The following is a 20,992-nucleotide window of genomic DNA, read 5'->3' as shown; positions in this document are numbered from 1 at the left end:
CAGGGAAGGTATTATGTGGCCCACATTATTATTTTCCTGACTGTGTGGCTGTGACATAATGGGGGGGGGGGGAGGGGAGAGTCAAGGAAGCGAATTTCACCACCTCACCAGGACCACTTTAAGCACTGCTGGTCACCAATGTATAGTGATAATAGTTATTAATGTAAACACTGCTAGAGCAGACCAGCAATGTATATGATACCGCTGCCACTGGCCATCAATGTATATTTTTATGGCGTTAATGTATACACTGCCGACGCAGGTCAACAATGTATATGTTACCACCGCCACTGCCCCCCAATGTATATTTTGTTGTGGCAGTAATGTATACATTGCTGGGGCAGGTGAACGGATTTCTCCCTACGTGCACGGTGGCAAATTAAATCGTAGTTGTGCACATGGGTGGGATTTTGCCCAGTCGGAGCAGAGTCAGGTAGCGTTTACCTGTTTGCTGGCCTCCGAATATAAGCCCAGCGATCAGTTCTGAATCAGGCCCCTAGAACACAAATGCACTGAATAAAATGGCCCCTGCTTCCACCCTTGGAATTCAAACCCCGCCCATTATGTAAATAGCCTTTTATATGAAAGATTTTCAGCAAAGTCTTTCGCCTCATGAAAATCTCTTGCTCTTTGGGGAAAGTAGCTCAGTGTGTACGCACTACTTTGGTGACAGATATATCTTTCACAGATTTTGGCAAAGTCTTTTGAAATGAAAATCTTCTAGTGTGTATGGGCCTTACTGTCACTGCACATTGCCATATTTCCTAACCTATCTCTACACTGCCATGTTTCCTATCCTTACTCTCAATGCACACTGCCATGTTTCCTAACCTAAATCTCACTCTACACTGCCATGTTTCCTAACCTTACTCTCACTGAACCCTGCCATGTTTCCTAACCTTACTCTCACTGCACACTGCCATGTTTTCTAACCTTACTCTTTCTCTCACTGCCATAATTCCTAAGTTTACTGTCACTGCACACTGCCACGTTTCCTAACCTTATTCTCACTGTACAGTACAGTGCCATGTTTCCTAACCTACAGTATCTCTTACTCTACATTGCCATGTTTCCCAATTTTACTCTTACTCTGCACCAGGGCTGTCCAGAGTCTAATTTTTTTTGGTAAGCAAAAATAGATTTTAGCGCCCCCTCATTGAGGGTGGAGCTACAATGTGGGTGGAGTATCAATTGTAAAAACAGGGACAGCGCGCCGGAGGCATGTGTAAAAAATTTAGGACATGGCCACATAATAGTACCAATTCACATTATGCCCCTTAGACACACTGCACATTACACATTGTGCCACACATCATAATTTCCATTACACATTGTGCTACAAACTGTGATGCCCATTACATATTATACCACACACCATGATGCCCAATACATATTATGACACATAAGTGTTGCTTACCTGCTTGCTCATTGCTAGGGGGTTCTTGCTCAATGCCAGAGGTTACATGCTCGATGCCAGGGGCTTCATGCTTGATGCCAAGGGGGTTTCATGCTCATTGCCATGGGGGATTACATGCTCATTGCCAAGGCTCATTGCCAAGGGGGAGTAAAATACTGCCGCTTGCTGGAGGGAAGCCACCAGCCGGTCAAAATCGAAAGCTGGGCAGAGAGCGGTGGGCTGCCCGACTGTATTCAGAGAGAGTGCAGTGGTGGCCGCAAGCTCCATTTGGCTCGCGAGCCAGCAGGAAATTTCAAAATAGCTGCGAACCTGCTTTGAATCTCTGAATACAGTCGGGCAGCCCACTGCTCTCTGTCGGCTGTCCCGGCTTTCATTTGTGCCCATCTGGCAGCTGTCCTCCTTACAGCGAGTGGTAGCTGAGTTAGGATCCATAGTAATTAGGGTCCTGACAGCAATGAAGAAGACACTGTTGGCACCCTGATACTCTGGATCCTTACTCAACTGCGTATTCGGCATAACAGCAAGGCCGACCCTAAACTACACTGCCATTTTCCTAACCTTACTCTCACTGCACACTGCCATGTTTCCTAACCTTACTCTCAGTGTACACTGCCGTGTTTCCTAGCTTATCTCTTACTCTACACTGCAATTACCCCAAAGGTGGAGATACTGCGCTAATTATAAGTACTTGAAAACACCATGAATACACATACACAATAACTAAATGGATACTACTTAATAAATAGTTAATTTTCACAAACAAACTAGACGGCCACCTATAAATTAATTAAATAAAATATGTTATATTGAAAATACATATAGTGCACACATATATTAAAATAGAGCTTTATATCAAGATATTGCAGTTTGTACGTATTCCAGCAATGAAAGCCAGACTATTTTAAATAGGTATTTGTAAATGTAGACACTTGCCATATAAATGATTCCGTGGGATCAATTGAAATGCCCAGCAATACCCGTAGTGATGCTGGGCCACGGCACTCACAATGGGGAGTCTTTTGTATAGTAAGCTGCTCACCAGGGTACAGTTTTGTAATATTGGTGGTTAGTGGGTATGTGTACGGGAAGAATGTCTCTCATCTGTGCTGCCGTGTACAACTGTCCTAGGTGCCTCTAATGGTGAGGTGGAGCATTTCTCACAGAAAAACATTCTAGTTTGCAGGTGGATGCCAAAAGCCATACAACTGGCCCTGTCTCTGCCTAATGGGGGTAGGGGAGGGCGAAGGGGGGGGGGTTAAATAGGTGGCATAGAGAAATTAGTTCCCCCACCTCTACGTGACCACTTTAAGCCCTGCCTAGGTGTTAATGGTATGATGGAGTGTCCCACTGGTAGGAGGCTGACGGAGAGACGGAGCAGTTGGTGCGGTCAGCGTGTCTCTTACCTGCGCTGCCGAAGGCTGGGGACGGCGAAGTGTCTCTCACTCACGTTGTTGTGCCTCCTGCACCTGTCGGCTTTCTCCCAGAAGACCTCAAGCTGCGGCTTTGATAGCTAGATGTGCTGACGCCGTGTTGGGAGAGATGAATGCTGGTAAATCAAATATCGATTTAGAGTGGTCATCGGCTGGTACCGGACTGGTAATCAAGAAGTGCAAATAGCTGGGCAATAACTTCTAACATATTTCACCCTCCAAAAGGGCTATATGAAAGAATATTTTTCATTTGTGCTGAATGCTTTAATATGCCCAGCTTCCAATTGTTATTGTCCAATTTAATTAGGTGTAGCTCTGGAGAACCTTGAATATGTTGGGCCATTTTAATTGTGCAGGTGCAGGTCAAACCTAACATATTAGATGCACAACCTTATTAAATATCACAGTACCAATTAGCAGTGTACATGGCTTTCTTATTGTTGCACGCCGTCCGGGTGTCCTTGCACCCGGACGGACGGCGAGCACAGTGTCATCTGACGCTGCAGACGCAGCGTCATCTGACGCGGCGGGGGACGCTGCCGAGCAGTGTCCCAAGCCTCGCTCGGAGGCTAAGCGTCGGGGCGTTGCTAGGCAACGTCCCCGAGCTTCCGCCCGGCAGCCAGCAACGCGCGCGCCTGACGTCAGTCAGGCGGCGCGAGATTTGAATAAATAGCCGGCGTCTGCTGGGCACAGACGCCGGTTATAGCTTTGTGCTGTTGTTGCTATCAGCTTCTTCTCTCCGGTCCCCTGGGTCCTTGGTCCCAGTTCTCCTGGCTGCAGATCTCCATTGCAGCCTGTCCTGTCTCCCAGCCGGTCAGCTGTTTGTTCCTGTGGATCCCTTGTTTCCAGCACTTCACCGGACTCCTCTGCTGTATTCCTCCATCAGCCTGTGAGCCTGCAGCGGACCCACTGTCTCCATCTTTCGTGGGTCACGTAAGTGCTCCAGTGGAGCTCTGGTCTTTATCTTCCTTGGTTCTCTGGCCCTCCGTGGCTAGCCCCTCCGTGGGACTGTCCTTTGTTATCTTCTTTGTTTCCTTGTCCCCGTCCTTTTGTATGTGTTCCCTGGCCCCCGTCTGCCATTAGTTTTCTGTTTAGGCAGGAGTGTCACCGTTCTTCCAGATCCCTGCTTTGGGAGTCACGGTCCCTTTGGAGTATTCTTGGGGACTCCCTTCTATCCGCTGGTGTCTGCGACTAGGTCGCACTCCCCGTCTTGGCCTGGTGCCGGCAGTTAGGGGCCAGTTTCCAGTTAGGACCAGTAGACAGCTTATCCTCTTGAGTGCTCCCCGTGGCGGTCGCTTACCCCTTGTCACCACATAAGACCTGGCTGCATCGGGGTCGGAGCGGGCTTAACTCGCTCCTTCGAACGCGGCGGCCACAGGTGAAGCCTAGCTCCGCAGGGGTTTGCCACCTGCCTTGGGGACTCAACAGAGAGAGTGTAGGACCCGCTGTGGCCGTCCTAACCGGCGGTCCCGGCTGTGGGCTCACGCCTTATCATCTCTCCGTCTGGAACCCGTATTGTCCCTGGTGCCCAAGCCAGGGCAACATAACATTATAACCGGCCAGAATAAAGACAGGTCTCCCCTGTCAAATACTTGGAGGGGTAGTTATTTTGTGTCGTTTGATATTATGAGTACCCCGTCTCAGACTTTTTCTGATCAGCTTCAAGGGCTTACTCAGATGGTCCGGGAATTGTCCTTGAAGGTAGCGTCCCAAGAGCAGAGGTCGCGACCTCCAGACTCAGGGGGTTCAGATCCCAAAATGAACTTGCCTGATCGGTTCTCTGGAGACCGCAAAACCTTTTTTAATTTTCGTGAGAGTTGCAAGTTGTATTTTCGGCTCAAAACACGCGTATTGGACTAGTTATCTCGTTGCTCCAGGGTGACCCCCAGACCTGGGCCTTTGGATTGCCTTCGGACAGCCCAGCCCTGGCTTCCGTAGACAGCTTCTTTAGTTCCCTAGGGTTGTTGTATGATGATCCTGACCGCGAAGCCTCAGCAGAGACCCATCTTAGAGCCCTTAGGCAAGGGAAAGACCCAGCCAAGGTTTATTGTACCGAGTTCCGCCGATGGGCGAATGATTGCGGGTGGAACGACCCTGCATTACGCAGTCAGTTTCGTTGTGGTCTTTCCGATGAGATCAAGGATTGCCTCATCCAATACCCGGCACCTAAAACATTGGACAAGTTAATGGAATTAGCCATTAAAATTGACCGCCGCCTCCGCGAGCGGAGGTCGGAGCGGGGCTCGCTCACTCGGGTGGTTCCCTATGTTCCGATGACCCCTGAGGAAAGTGAGGAGCCCATGCAACTTGGGGCAGCTCGCATTTCCCCGGAAGAAAGGGCTCGTCAATTAAGTTCAGGTCTGTGTTTATACTGTGGCTGTAAAGGTCACATCTTGAGAAATTGCCCCAATAGGCCAGTAAAAGGCCGGGCCAAGTGAACGAAGAGAGGGTTCACTTTGGCCTCCAGCTCTTTTCCTCTCTAGATTCATTACTTATCCCGGCCCAGATTTATTTTCAAGGGGGTAATTTTTCGGGGTCAGTATTTATTGACAGCGGCGCGGCTGGTAATTTCTTGGACTCTTCCCTCGCCCAGAGCTTGGGGATTCCGCAACTCCAGCTACCTATCCCCATTACCTTACGGGGCTTAGATGGTGGGGTTCTGTCCAATGGGGCCGTTACTTTTCAGACTCCACCCATACAGTTGACCATTGGTCTATTTCACCAGGAGGAGATCACTTTCTTGTTAACCTCATGTCCTTCGGTACCCATCGTGTTGGGTTTCCCCTGGTTGAGAAAACACAATCCCATCATTGATTGGCGCCTTGGGGAGATTACCCAGTGGAACCCCAATTGTCGACAGAAGTGCCTTCATATTTCGCTCCCTGTGAAATCCACCTCTTTAGCGGGGATTCCCATTCCCTACCGGGATTACGCAGACGTGTTTTCTAAGGGTAAGGCCAACAGTTTACCTCCACATCGGCCATACAACTGTGCCATACAATTGGTCCCCAACGCGCCATTGCCCAAGAGTAGACTTTATGCATTGTCTCTCCCGGAGACAAAGGCCATGGATGACTACATCCAAGAAAGTTTGTCCAAGGGGTTTATTCGGCCCTCTAAATCTCCGCTCAGCGCCGGCTTCTTCTTTGTGGAAAAGAAGGATGGTTCTTTGAGGCCGTGCATAGATTTCCGTGCCCTTAATAAAATTACGGTGAAAAACACCTATCCCCTTCCTTTAATTACGGTTCTGTTTGACCAACTACGTTCCGCTACCATTTTTTCTAAAATTGACCTTAGGGGGGCTTATAACCTCATAAGAATCCTGGAAGGGGACGAGTGGAAAACGGCATTCAGTACTCAGATGGGGCACTATGAGTACCTGGTAATGCCGTTCGGTTTATCCAATGCCCCAGCCGTTTTTCAGGATTTTATTAACAATGTCCTTCGGGAATTCTTGGGCAAATTCGTAGTTGTCTATTTAGATGATATTTTAATTTTCTCCCAAGACTTGGACTCGCATAGGACACAAGTTCGTCAGGTTCTGCAAAAATTACGCGAGAATCAGTTATTCGCTAAATTAGAGAAATGCGAATTTGAGGTGACCCAGGTGTCTTTCTTGGGATATATAATTTCTTCACAAGGGTTCCAAATGGACCCCAAGAAATTACAAGCCATTTTAGATTGGGTGCGACCCACCAATTTAAAAGCAGTCCAGCGATTTCTTGGGTTCGCCAATTATTATAGGCGATTCATTCATGCCTTTTCTTCAATTGTGGCACCCTTGGTGGCGTTGACCAAGAAAGGTGCGGATCCATCAGCATGGTCTCCTCAGGTAGAACAGGCTTTCAAGACCTTGAAGCAAGCCTTCATCTCGGCTCCAGTTCTTAGACATCCCAACCCTGAGCTGCCATTTGTGGTAGAAGTCGACGCCTCCGAAGTTGGGGCCGGGGCGGTTCTCTCTCAGAGAGACCCGGAGTCTTCACAATTCCACCCCTGTGCCTACATGTCCAGAAAATTTTCTCAAGCTGAGTCCAATTATGATGTGGGCAACAGGGAGTTACTTGCCATCAAGTGGGCCTTTGATGAATGGCGTCAGTGGCTGGAAGGAGCTGTTCATCAGATTCTGGTCTTGACCGATCATAAGAATCTACAATACATTGAATCAGCCAAAAGGCTGAACGCTCGCCAAGCCCGGTGGGCACTCTTCTTTATGAGATTTAATTTCATTATTTCTTATGTCCCTGGATCAAAAAACATTAAGGCAGACGCCCTTTCCAGATGTTTTGTTCCTCAACAAGAGGGTGGGATCAAGTCTGGGTCCATCATTCCTTCATCTTGTATCCATGCCGGAGTTAGCCAGACCTTGGAGGGTTTTCTCCGGCAAGCTCAAGGGCAAGCTCCAGCCCAAACTCCGGAGAACAAACTATTTGTTCCTCCTTCATTGAGACGCAGAGTGTTGGCAGAATGCCATGATACTAAGATTTCGGGTCACCCAGGAGTATATAAAACCCTTGCTTTATTATCCCGAGTGGTCTGGTGGCCAGGGATGGCCAGGGACAGCAAGGACTTTGTCTTGTCTTGTCCGGAGTGTGCCGGACATAAAGTTCCTCGTTCTCGACCATTGGGGGAGTTGTTGCCTTTGTCCGTCCCAGGCAGGCCTTGGTCCCATCTGGCCATGGATTTTATTGTGGGTCTTCCAGTCTCATCACACTGTCAAGTCATTTGGGTCGTCATCGATAGATTTTCTAAGATGGCGCATTTCGTGGCTTTAAGGCAGTTACCCTCGGCTAAAGAGCTGGCCACGCTATTTCTTCAACACATTTTTCGTCTGCACGGATTTCCCAGTGATATTGTGTCCGACCGGGGTCCACAGTTTGTGGCTCAGTTTTGGAGAATGTTCTGTGCTGCCTTAAAGGTGAAGATCAGCCTTACTTCCGCATTCCATCCACAGGCCAATGGACAAACAGAACGCCTTAATCAGTCTCTTAAACAATATCTGAGGATTTTTGTTTCCAAACTTCAAAATGACTGGGTTAGTTTCTTGCCGTTAGCCGAATTTGCGTATAATAACGCACATCATTCGGCCTCTAAGACGTCGCCCTTTTTTGCAGTCTACGGATTCCATCCACGGGCTAATTCTCTGGGACCGAATGCCTCTGGCTCTTCTTCGTCAGCTGCCTCTCGCCTCAAAGTCGTATGGAGGAAAGTCCACTTGGCCCTTAAAGAAGCTGCTTTCAGAGAGAAGGTATTCTCTGACAAATCCAGACGGCCTTGCTCTTTCAAAGTTGGTGACTGGGTGTGGCTATCCACCCGTAATATAAAGCTTCACCAACCATCAGCAAGGTTAGGGCCTCGGTTCATTGGGCCTTTTCGGATTGTCAGGAGGGTTAATCCGGTAGCATTCCGTCTTGCTTTACCTAAGTCCCTCAGGATTTCGAGTACCTTTCATGCTTCGCTTCATAAGCCGGTGGTGTTTTCACAGAGATTTCCTCGCAGACTGAGGAATGGCTCCGCCCCAGTGATGGTGCAGGGGCAACAGGAGTTCCGCGTGGAAAAGATCCTCGATTCTAGACTTGTGAGAGGTTCCTTGCAGTTTCTGGTACACTGGAGGGGATTTGGTCCCGAAGAGAGGTCCTGGGTTTCCGATGTAGATTTGCATTCACCCAAACTTAGGAGGGCCTTTTTTCGTCAATTCCCGGATAAACCTGGTGGGAAAGGGTTGTTAACCCTTCCTCAAGGGGGGGGTACTGTTGCACGCCGTCCGGGTGTCCCTGCACCCGGACGGACGGCGAGCACAGTGTCATCTGACGCTGCAGACGCAGTGTCATCTGACGCGGCGGGGGACGCTGCCGAGCAGCGTCCCAAGCCTCGCTCGGAGGCTAAGCGTCGGGGCGTTGCTAGGCAACGTCCCCGAGCTTCCGCCCGGCAGCCAGCAACGCGCGTGCCTGACGTCAGTCAGGCGGCGCGAGATTTGAATAAATAGCCGGCGTCTGCTGGGCACAGACGCCGGTTATAGCTTTGTGCTATTGTTGCTATCAGCTTCTTCTCTCCGGTCCCCTGGGTCCTTGGTCCCAGTTCTCCTGGCTGCAGATCTCCATTGCAGCCTGTCCTGTCTCCCAGCCGGTCAGCTGTTTGTTCCTGTGGATCCCTTGTTTCCAGCACTTCACCGGACTCCTCTGCTGTATTCCTCCATCAGCCTGTGAGCCTGCAGCGGACCCACTGTCTCCATCTTTCGTGGGTCACGTAAGTGCTCCAGTGGAGCTCTGGTCTTTATCTTCCTTGGTTCTCTGGCCCTCCGTGGCTAGCCCCTCCGTGGGACTGTCCTTTGTTATCTTCTTTTTTTCCTTGTCCCCGTCCTTTTGTATGTGTTCCCTGGCCCACGTCTGCCATTAGTGTTCTGTTTAGGCAGGAGTGTCACCGTTCTTCCAGATCCCTGCTTTGGGAGTCACGGTCCCTTTGGAGTATTCTTGGGGACTCCCTTCTATCCGCTGGTGTCTGCGACTAGGTCGCACTCCCCGTCTTGGCCTGGTGCCGGCAGTTAGGGGCCAGTTTCCAGTTAGGACCAGTAGACAGCTTATCCTCTTGAGTGTTCCCCGTGGCGGTCGCTTACCCCTTGTCACCACATAAGACCTGGCTGCATCGGGGTCGGAGCGGGCTTAACTCGCTCCTTCGAACGCGGCGGCCACAGGTGAAGCCTAGCTCCGCAGGGGTTTGCCACCTGCCTCGGGGACTCAACAGAGAGAGTGTAGGACCCGCTGTGGCCGTCCTAACCGGCGGTTCCGGCTGTGGGCTCACGCCTTATCATCTCTCCGTCTGGAACCCGTATTGTCCCTGGTGCCCAAGCCAGGGCAACATAACACTTATACTATCACCAGGGCTATTTTTCAGCAGGCTCCAGCAGGAACTGAGGCCCTTATTCTAGCTCACTCTTTCTGACAAAATATTTCTTAGATATGGTTGTAACTAAATGTTCTACAGTATGTTCAAAATCCTTTCTGAATGGAAATCTAGGGCAGACAATAATACCTGTTATATGGCAATTTAAAATGACTGGACACATATTTTTGTACGCTATGGTTGCTCTTTCTTATTGTTGAAGGGTTTTAGTGTCTGTACTGAGCAGCCTTTATTTTCATTTCTATGGGGTTAATTTACAAAAAGGGAGAGGTTTAAAAAAAAAAGTTGGGTTTTCGGCATTTGCAAAATAGTTTTGTATCCTGCTAGTTTACTAAGGTGAGATCCATGATGAAATGCAGCAATTTCCCTGTTCACAAGCCGTTATCACCTGTGCAGATCACTGAGTGTATACAGTATGTGCTCTCTGTCTGGCATGAGGTCACACCTGCCATGGAAAGCACTGAATGTTTATACAACATGAGACAACAGCCCCCTGCAGGTTACGCAACATCCAAGAAACGGACAGTTGCCAAGGCACAAAGATGCCTTCATTTTACATAGCATGAAAACAGTAAACTAAGTGGGGGTTATTCAGAAGCATTCGGTTCTCTGCTAATTAGCAGAGCCCTGTGATCAGATACCCGTCACCAGGGCTATTTTTCAGCAGGCTCCAGCAGGAACTGAGGCCCTTATTCTAGTTCACTATTTCTGACAAAATATTTCTTAGATGGACAAAACCATGTGCACTCATACCTCCCAACTTTTGAAGTTGGGAGGTCGGGACGTTCGCGCGGCGAAGCCGCGCGCGCTCCCGAAAAGGGGGTGTGGCCTCGATAAAAGGGGGCGTGGCCTCACGGGGTGACGCGAAATCCGGCCACGCCCCCATTTTCGCCGCTCGTCGTAATAATGGGGCAGATGTATGAAGGGTCGTTATGGGGGAGGAGGGGTATCAGCGCACGTTATGTGCACTGATACCGCTTCTCCCCCATGTATGAAGGAGGTGAGATGCGGTAAAGGACTATGCGCCCCTGTCCATATCGGCGCTGCTATCAAAATGATAGCAGGCCGAATGTATGAACGGTCAGCATCGCTGACCGTTCCGCACGAAGCCTGCTTTGGCTTCGCCAGCATCAGGCTGGCGAAGCCCTATCTAAACAGCAGGGACAGCACTGTCCCTGCTGTTAGGTATGGGCTGCGCTGGGGATCTTGCGTGAACAGCGAGATCCCGCGCATGCCCAGTGCGGCCGGACGGGGGACAGGAGATAGCGCATCAGTATTAACTGATGCGCTATCTCCAGAAAGGGACATCGCCGAAGGGGGGAGTTAACGTTCCCCCGCTTCGGCAGACAAGATGTTAATACATCTTGTCGATGTCCTTTCCTGCTTCGCCTCGCTATTGAGGCAAAGCAGGAAGTATCATAGCGGCGCGATAAGCGCTGCTATGATACATCTGCCCCATTATCGTGGTTTATATCTCCCAACCGTCTCGGGAAGCCGGGACTGCGGTAAGCAGTATCGGGACGACGGGAGATCGGCCGTAAATCGTGAATGTCCCGCCGAATCCGGGACGGTTGGGAGGTATGTGCACTGCAGGTGAGGCAGGTGTTACTTGTGCAGAGATAATTAGATTTGGGTGGGGTTTTACACCTGCCTCACCTGCAGTGCACATGATTTTGTCCATCTAAGAAATATTGTTCCTTGCAGCATGGCGCCGTGCGTCTGAGTCCCCTTGCGGGGCTCGCTTCGCTCGCCCACGCTGCGGGCTCAGTGGCCATGCTGGCGCCGTGAAACTACACAAGTACCGAAATATTTTGTCAGAAAGAGTGAACTAGAATAAGGGCCTCAGTACCTGCTGGAGCCTGCTGAAAAATAGCCCTGACTATCACCTATATATTAATATATATACACGTACATATCTATTTTCCATCAAAACTATATTTAAACTATAAAAGTATATTTATAAAAGTAAATAAAACAACCACACTATTTATAACGTCATATAACAAAATTCAGTTTGAAATAGTTTCCATTCACTCAGAATTCATTATACACTGGTCTGTATTGTTATCTGTTATGCCACTTGAGCCCAGATGTTGCTAGTAGTTCTTTTTACACATAAACCCTATAACAAGGTATTCAAATACATTTAAGTATTTCTCTATAGATATCTATTAATTTAATATTAGTATTCTCTTACTACAACAAAAAGACTCCATAGTTTACTGACCTTTTCATTTAACCAGGATTTTTTTTCTCTTCAAGTACTACCATATTAATATAATTCTGGGGTATAGATTAGAGATGAGCGGGTCCGGATCTCCGGGATCCTTCAGATCTGAATATGGTGATCCGAGCCAGGATCCGAGCCGGCTCGGGAGTTCCCGCCTGAATTCCGGACCGAAAACAAGGCAAAACGTCATCATCGCGCTGTCGGATTCTAGCGGGATCTGGATTCTATATAAGACGCACGCGCGCCCCACCATCTTCACTCCATTATAGGAGAGGGTGGTTGGGATCTGTGCTCCGTGCTCCGTGCTCTGTGCTCTGTGCTCCGTGCCCTGTGCCTTGTGCCCTGTGCTGTGATTTATTTAGTGACTGATTTTTTATTTTGTTGTAAACTAGGTGCTGCAGTGCTCACACGCAGGGGCTGCAGTGCTGCTGACTGTACACTCAGTGTACAGGTGCTGCAGTGTCCATAATACAAGGGGCTGTGTCCAGTGTGTCAGGGGCTGTGTCCAGTGTGTCAGGGGCTGTGTCCAGTGTACAGGGGCTGTGTCCACTGTCCAGTGGCTGTGTCCAGGGGCTGTGTCCATTGTCCAGGGGCTGTGTCCATTGTCCATTGGCTGTATCCATTGTCCAGGGGTTGTATCCATTGTCCAGGGGCTGTGTCCATTGTCCAGGGGCTGTGTCCATTGTCCAGGGGCTGTGTCCATTGTCCAGGGACTGTGTCCAGGGTGACGGGCTGTATCCAGTGTCCAGTGTAACGGGCTGTGTCCAATGTGACGGCATATATCTAGTGTCCAGTGTGACGGACTATATCCAGTGTCCAGTGTGACGGACTATATCCAGTGTCCAGTGTAACGGGCTGTGTACAGTGTCCAGGGGCTGTGTCCAGGGTGAATGGCTGTGTCCATTGTCCAGGGGAAGTGTCCAGGGTGACGGGCTGTGTCCAGTGTCCAGGAGCAGTGTCCAGGTGCAGTGTCCAGTGTGACAGCTGTGTCCAGTGTACAGGAGCTGTGTCCAGGGGCGCTGTCCAGAGGCTGTGTCCAGGGTGACGGGCTGTGTCCAGTGTCCAGGGGCAGTGTCCAGTGTGACGGCTGTGTCCAGTGTACAGGAGCTGTGTCCAGAGGCTGTGTCCATTGTCCAGGGGCTGTGTCCAGGGTGACGGGCTGTGTCCAGGGTGACGCCTGTGTCCAGTGTACAGGAGCTGTGTCCAGAGTCTGTGTCCATTGCCCAGGGGCTGTGTCCAGGGTGACGGGCTGTGTCCAGTGTCCAGGGGCAGTGTCCAGGGGCTGTGTCCAGGGATAGTGTCCAGTGTCCAGGGACTGTGTCTAGTGTGACAGGCTGTGTCCAGTGTAAAGTAAGAAAAATAAATAAAAGTAATAAATAAAATAAAAACACATTTTTGGAGGATGATGGAGGAGGAATTAGTGGGAGATCAGCAACCTGATAGAAGTGCTGAAGCTGCTACCACCAGTCATGACAAGGCCGATACCTCTTTGTATTTTTTGCTCTTTGGAGCATTTCTCTTTTTTTGGGGTAGTTTATTAAACTGCCACCCTGTCTGCCCCTGCAGTGCCGCTCTGCTTCCAAGATGTGCCAGGTTGGAAGTGTAAGGTCCACATGTATGTGATCAGCGGCGTAACTATAGCACCGCAGCCCCCGCGACCGCGGGGGGGGGGGGGCGCTGTGCATGTGGGGGCGCCGGGGGCTGCGGTGCTATAGTTACACCCCCCCCCAATCCCCCGCAGACATACCTATCTCGCTGGTCCCGGCGGCTCCGTTCTTCTGCTGAGGACCACCACAAAATGGCCGCCCCCATATAGCACACAGTTCTCTGAAACTGTCTGCTGTATGGGGGCGGCCATTTTGTGGTGGTCCTCAGCAGAAGAAGAACGGAGCCGCCGGGACCAGCGCGATAGGTAAGGCTGCAAGGGATTGGGGGGGGGGGGGGGGTGTTTGCATGGGCGGCGGGGCGGCGGGGGATTGGTGGTGCTTGGCGGGGTGGTGGGTTAACTTAGTTACGCCACTGTATGTGATGCCGACTGCTGTCGCTTAGCTTAGTCATCCAGCTACCTCGGTATACCCTTTTGGCCCAACTACAGTAATTGAAAACAATTTTGTGAGCTGTGAAGTGATCAAAACTGACTAGAAATGAGTGGAAACTAATGTTATTGAGGTCAATAATACTTTGGGGGCAAAAACAAGCCCATATTCTGTTATTTTAGCCATTTTTAGCATTTTTTCATAAAAATCCAGATCCAAAACCAAAACCCGCAAGGGTGGTTTTGCCAAAACCAATCCAGATCCAAAACACAAAAGGAGATCCAGATCCAAAACCACAACCAAAACCCGAAAAAGTTGCCGCCGTACATCTCTAGTATAGATATAAACCTAATTAGTTATAAGAATAAATTACAAAAATATATAAAAATAGAAATAAATGTTTATATTGTCTTTCTAGTTTGTACATATATATATATATATATATATCTATATATATATATAGATATATATATATAGATATATATATATATATATATATATATATATATATATATATATATATATATATATATATATATATATATATATATATATATATATATATATATATATAGGAATAGAGGATAAACTGCACACACATACTTAATTCAGCTCCTGAGTGCCCGGCACAGATATGTTGAATTTGTAGACTTACAAACTGATAGCCAGCAACATCAGATAAATGCAAAAGATTTTTATGGCATATTTTTAAAGTGCAAGAGTGACAATGTACAAAAAGAGATCCGGTACATGCAAGTAAAGTGCAATCAAAAAATACTTAGCAGCATAGTGAAAGACCGGTACATCTCAAATGAGTGCCATGACCTCATTGGAGATGTACCGGTCTTTCACTATGCTGCTAAGTATTTTTTGATTGCACTTTACTTGCATGTACCGGATCTCTTTTTGTACATTGTCACTCTTGCACTTTAAAAATATGCCATAAAAATCTTTTGCATTTATCTGATGTTGCTGGCTATCAGTTTGTAAGTCTATATATATATATATATGCATAAAATACCAATAACGTACCAATCAAAACTGATATACAGTAATATATAGGAATTTTGGGGGGCTTTGGGGGCGATAGGTCCGTGCAATCTCCACCTGCAATGCCGGTCAGCAGGCCGTGTTTGAGTCTTAACCTTATTCTGACTGTACACTGCCATGTTTTGTAACCTAAAGGTGCCCCCACATGGTAAGATTTTGTAAACTATATGTCCGTTTACGATCGATTGGAATGACCAATTGTCGAAAAACTTACCGTGTGTAGGCTTGATGACGATCCAATGCATGTGCCCATGGGTCGTTTATCGATCCCTTCATGGCCACATCGTTCCATGTGTAGGTGTGATGAACAATGTAGCCATGTCCCATCAGCGGCAGCTTATCCCCCCACGAAGCACCTCTTTTCCACCTGCCCGCGGCACCTCCTCACCCCGGCCTTTGGCAGACAGAGAGAGGCCGGCGGCTGGCAGGAGATTTCAAATGAACAGGAAGGCCGCTGATTGGCTGAGAGAGGTCTCTCATTCAATCAGCGGCTGCCCTATTAATTTGAAATCTCCTGCCCCCACTGGCCTCTCTCTCTGTCTACCAGCGGCGGGGGTGTGGCGGTGGGGTGCGAAATGACAGACCCCAAATACCCCTGATCATGTTGTGGGAGAAATATGTGAGTTTGCATGTTCTTCCACTTAGGGGATGATTCAGCTTGATTCGGTAAACAGCGAAAATCGATGCTTACAGAGCGCTTAAATACCGCCCGCTGGGTAAGTGAATGACCGCCCCGGCAAAGAGGGAATGCCCGCAACCGCATACGAATGGATGTGTTCGCTGACACATCCATTGGCATGTGGCCGTACATGCAAAAAATCCTTCGATGGATGCCGACCATCGAATGATTTTTCACAGGCTCACAGATAAAAGTCAGTCTGAGCTGACTTTTATCTGGCCTCGATATGGCCAAGCAGGGGCTGACCGCTGACATCATGTGACATCAGCTGTCCTTCCTGTACAGGCTTCGACATGCTTGCTTTTACATGCGGACGCCTAGAATTTTTTGTGGACACACCTAGGAAATGCTGGGTGTTCCCCTGCTCCCAGCCCCTGTCCACCAACTTCTCGCTCCCCTCTGTACGAATGCCTTGGTGACTGTGATAGTCCCTGAAGGCATCAATAATGCGGCCCTACACATGCGTATATTCGCCTACATGGATACACAGAGCTGCAACATCGGTCCCCGGTGCAAAGACACTGGGGACCCAATTAAGCTGAATTGGGCCCATTGGGCGAGTTAAAAAAAAATGTGTGAGTTTTGCAGTAACCTCGCACATTTACTGAATGCACATCCTATTACATTACATTTAGCCCATGGACTCTGATTGTGTTGTAGAATTAAAGAACCGTTCGTAGAGGTACATTTAAGTTTATGAAAAAACAAGTGAGCTATTCAATTTTTAGGTTCCTAATCACAGGTTCATAATAAATTTACAAGCTTAAAAAAAAATAAAAAATACCTTCCATAAAACAGGCATTCCATAAATTACAGTGACACCACTGGTGTATTCTTTAATATCCTAATTACATACCTGATTGGTGCTTGCCCTTTTCATTACTACTTAAGGCTTTTTCATAGAATGGCTTTGCTTCAGTAAACCTGAATAGTTATTACAAAACTGCCGTCCAATCATTTTCTTAAGTAAAGGTTACCAGAGTCTAGTGTAAAGCGTAATAAGAGTATAACGCGTAATAAGTTATCATTATCAGAAACAAATGACATTTGAAAAAAGGAAAGTCATTTGATAATGGAATGGTGATAGAAATGATGGTTTCCTACCACACTCTGGTTTTAATTCAGCATGGATGGCACATCAGAGACTGCGAGCAGAAAGACGCCGCACAGACAGGAAGAAATTGAGCCCCTTGCAGAATTGCAAAAGCATCACAAATAGGTTTTTTTTGCAGACCCTTTTGCAAAAACCGAACCATCAAACAGTTTTATTCCATCCACGTCATCCACTTATATAATGATGGGGCTATCATGAGTCCTCATTATCAACAGCCTCCAGTGTGTGCAGGTTATGAGTCCTAAATATCTACAACCTCCACTGTGTGGAGTTGATGAGTCCTAAATATCTACAACCTCCACTGTGTGTAGGTGATGAGTCCTAAATATCTACAACCTCCACTGTGTGTAGGTGATGAGTCCTAAATATCTACAACCTCCACTGTGTGTAGGTGATGAGTCCTAAATATCTACAACCTCCACTGTGTGTAGGTGATGAGTCCTCATTATCAACAGCCTCCTTTGTGTGTAGATGATGAGTCCTAAATATCTACAGTCTTCACTGTGTGTAAGTGATGAGTCCTAAATATCAACAGCTTCCACTGTTTGTAGTTGATGAGTTCTAAATATCATTATCTATAGCCTCTACTGTGTGTAGGTGATGAGTCCTAAATATCTGCAGTCTCCACTGTGTGTAGGTGATGAGTCCTAAATACAGTATCTACAGCCTCTACTGTGTGTGGGTGATGAGTCCTAAATATCTACAGCCTCCACTGTGTGTGGGTGATGAGTCCTAAATATCTACAGCCTCCACTGTGTGTAGGTGATGAGTCCTAAATATCTACAACCTCCACTGTGTGTAGGTGATGAGTCCTAAATATCTAAAGCCTCCACTCCACATTATGTACAGCCTCGTTTATGTGTAGGCGATGAGCCCACATTATGTACAGCCATCACTGTGTGTGTGTGTGTGTGTGTGTGTGTGTGTGTGTGTGTAGGTGCTGAATCCACATTATTTACAGTACATCCACAACTGTACATAGGTGATGAACCTGCATTATATGCACCCTCCTGTGTGTGTAGGTGCTGAACCCTCATTATCCACACCCTCCACTGTGTATTTTATGGGTTAGTATGCTAATTTATTGAACACAAAGCAGAAAACTTAGCAAATTGTTTGCAGACAACTTACTACGTACAATATGTATAATGGTTTTTTCATTCCTCTAGGGCAGAATGTGGATAATCATTTTTCTAGAGGAGAAATATCTGAAGAAGAATATAAGTGTCTACCCTGCAGGGAAGGTTGTTCGTACTGTACGGCTGATGCTCCCTGCTATGCGCAGGAGGACAAGTATTTACGAATTGCTGTCATCTCGTTCCAAGCTTTCTGCATGCTGCTAAACTTCATAAGCATGCTTGTGGTCTACCATTTCCGCAGAGCAAAGGTAAACAACATTGCTTCTTCTGATTAAACTGTAACTGTATGTGGTGGCGACATTATCTCTTCAAATGGGCCCTGATACACAGCAAGCGAGTACATTCATAATCATCCCATTCTAAGCAACTTATCATGTCATGTAAAAAAGTGTAAAAATCAATGGGGTTTTTTGTACATAAAAGGAAATGGGTCCACAGAATAGCCACTAGTAAAGCTGGCCATACATCTACAGATTTATTGTCAGATCTGGCTGGTTGGAACAAAAACCTGGTAATATCTGAATGACAGTTTGGCAGTTTTCCAGAATTTTGAAGCAACTGGTCAACTGTAATTTGCTCTCATCCATTACCAGGTATGGCAAACTTAAGACATAGAGCAAACCTGGGGATTTTTCAAATGGGACAGTTGGTTATACACAATGGGTGACCTTGAAACAGGACGTATCTCGCAGAGGCAATGGAGGCTCCAGCCTCCGTGCTCCAAGCCCTGAAGGGGCAACTGCATGTAAAGCAGATCCTGTGTGGTTCACAGTGAGATCCAAGTGTGACCACTGCTCACAATGGAGCTCTGTGGCACACCTGTAGATATTTGGCTCTATACCAGGAGCCCTGCTAACATCTGCAATAGGGGACAGTAGGGATCCTACCTGGTACCACTCAGCCTGCGCTGCAGCACGCAATGCTGCTGGACTCTAAGATGATACGAACAGGTGAATGTTAACAGACACTCTGGGCGGTATTCAATGTGAATACCTGCGAGGTGCAGCGAATCCTTTTTTGGATTCGCTGCACATTCGCCACGTTCCGGAGCCGGCGGGCTCCGGTATTCAACGAGTCAGGGGCAGCGAGCCCCTGACTGGCGAATATGAGCTCCTGCGGCGATTGCCGCAGGGAGCCTCAGGACGGTGCCAGGCAGAGAGATGGAAGTCTCTCTGCCTAGCCCAGACCTTTGTGGGGGGTTAGGTGTGCTCCCCGGGTGCCAGGCAGCACAGGCTGCCCCCCCGGGGGTGCCAGCAGGCAAGCGTATATTCACTACACACGATCAAAATGATCGTGCAGTGAATATATGAATATGTAATGAGCGGCTCCGCTCTGGCGCCACCTGCTGGATGCTGTGTAAAAAAAAAATAAACAAAAAATAATATTATTTTTAAAATTAAATATATATTCATGTGCTTACAGCACATGAATAAAAATAGCATGCCCCTCCTCAGAATAAAATTCCTGATTTTTTGACACCAAATGTAAAAAACAAAACACTTTATTTTAAAAGTTCACATTCCACTTCACCATAAAAAGATAGCGATTGCTACTCGGTGAATCATGGTGAAAAAAACCTAGAAATGTATTCGCCATGTGGTCATTGAATAGGGTGATTCACCGTTTTTGACAGAAATTCGCCAAACAGCACGAATTCGCCATAAAAACCTGGCGAATCAGCCTCATTGAATACCGCTCATATTTTTAGGTCAAAGACACCAAACTCCACCTTGCCCCTGGGCCACTTAGATGAATTTAAGCCCCTGATTGAAAACGTGACCTGTGTAGGGCCTGAGGACCATTGACATAGACAATAAAACAAAAATATTCATATACACATAAAGCCATAAGGTCTTACACAATAATTGTCAGCTATACGCAGTGGAGACAACTATTCTGTAACAATATTCTTGATAATACAGTTTATCAATTCACTGGAGTAGGGGTTAAAGTTAGGGGGAACAGGGGTTAACTGAGTTTCAATACCTGTAATGGTATGTGGAACTAGTTCTACCTTCACCATGGCCCTGCACAGTAATTCCAGAGGAAAAGTCAGCACCAACACCCACCTCACTAGATGATGCAGAAGGCGCTTTTATCACTGTTGAGCTGCAGCCACCACCCCTTTCCTCAGGTCCTGGCAGGCTCATGGTCTCATTAACCTGTGCCCCCACACCTCCTGTTGCTCTTAGGTGCTGTGTCTGCCAGACGGCATTCATTCGCTCCACAGGTTACATCGGCTTTCTTTTCTGCCACAGCGTATGTGTGATGTCATGCCGTCACTGAGCTAAAGTGAAGATATGCTTTGTGCATGCTGAAGACAAGGTGAAATGGGGGACACAAGGAGGAGGGGGGACATGTTCCAGGGAATATGAGTTCCACCTCCTCTCCAGGGCCACTTTAAACCTTGCACTCTTTACTAATAAGGGCTGTTGTCAGGGGACACGGCGGGCGCCGCTGCAGAGGCCAGGCGACTCCGAGTGCATTGCCACTAGCAGGTGGATGGGCAGGACGGGTTTTTACATCCATGTGCTTTTTTTTCCCGGAAATTTTCCTCAGCTGAATGTAATTATGACGTCGGCAATCGGGAACTTCTCGCCATTAAAGCGGCTTTGGAGGAATGGCGGCATTGGCTGGAGGGGGCTAGGTTCCAGATTACCATCATAACTGATCATAAGAATCTGGCATACCTTCAATCGGCCAAGAGAATTAATGCCAGGCAGGCAAGGTGGACTTTATTCTTTGCCCGATTTAATTTTATTATTACTTACAGGCCAGGGTCAAAAAATGTCGTTGCCGATGCTCTTTCGAGAAGTTTCTCTGCGGTCCAAGACCCTCATTTACAGCTGGAACCTATCATTCCTGCCTCTTGTATCATTGCCGGTTTTACTCATAGCCTTCTGGATCAAGTCATTTTGGCACAAGCTTCCGCTCCCAAGGCCGTTCCAGAGGGTAGACTCTTTGTTCCTTTAGAGCTCCGCAAAAAGATTTTTTTTGAAT

At 47.7% G+C, this 20,992-nt stretch overlaps 1 protein-coding gene across 1 annotated transcript in view; it reads left to right on the top strand.

The window, feature by feature from the left end:
- Positions 1-20,992, top strand: part of GPR158 (G protein-coupled receptor 158) — a 265,624-nt gene that overhangs the window by 119,018 nt on the left and 125,614 nt on the right. Inside the window, exon 4 of the mRNA XM_083189245.1 lies at positions 18,023-18,240. Coding sequence (XP_083045371.1) covers positions 18,023-18,240 — 218 coding nt within the window. The remainder of the gene's footprint in view (positions 1-18,022; positions 18,241-20,992) is intronic.

This window comes from Crinia signifera, chromosome 5, assembly GCF_055691185.1.
Source record: "Crinia signifera chromosome 5, ASM5569118v1, whole genome shotgun sequence".
NCBI classification, from domain to species: Eukaryota; Metazoa; Chordata; class Amphibia; order Anura; family Myobatrachidae; genus Crinia; species Crinia signifera.
Note: the sequence above shows the minus strand (reverse complement) of the source record. Positions and strands in the feature narration are given on the sequence as shown.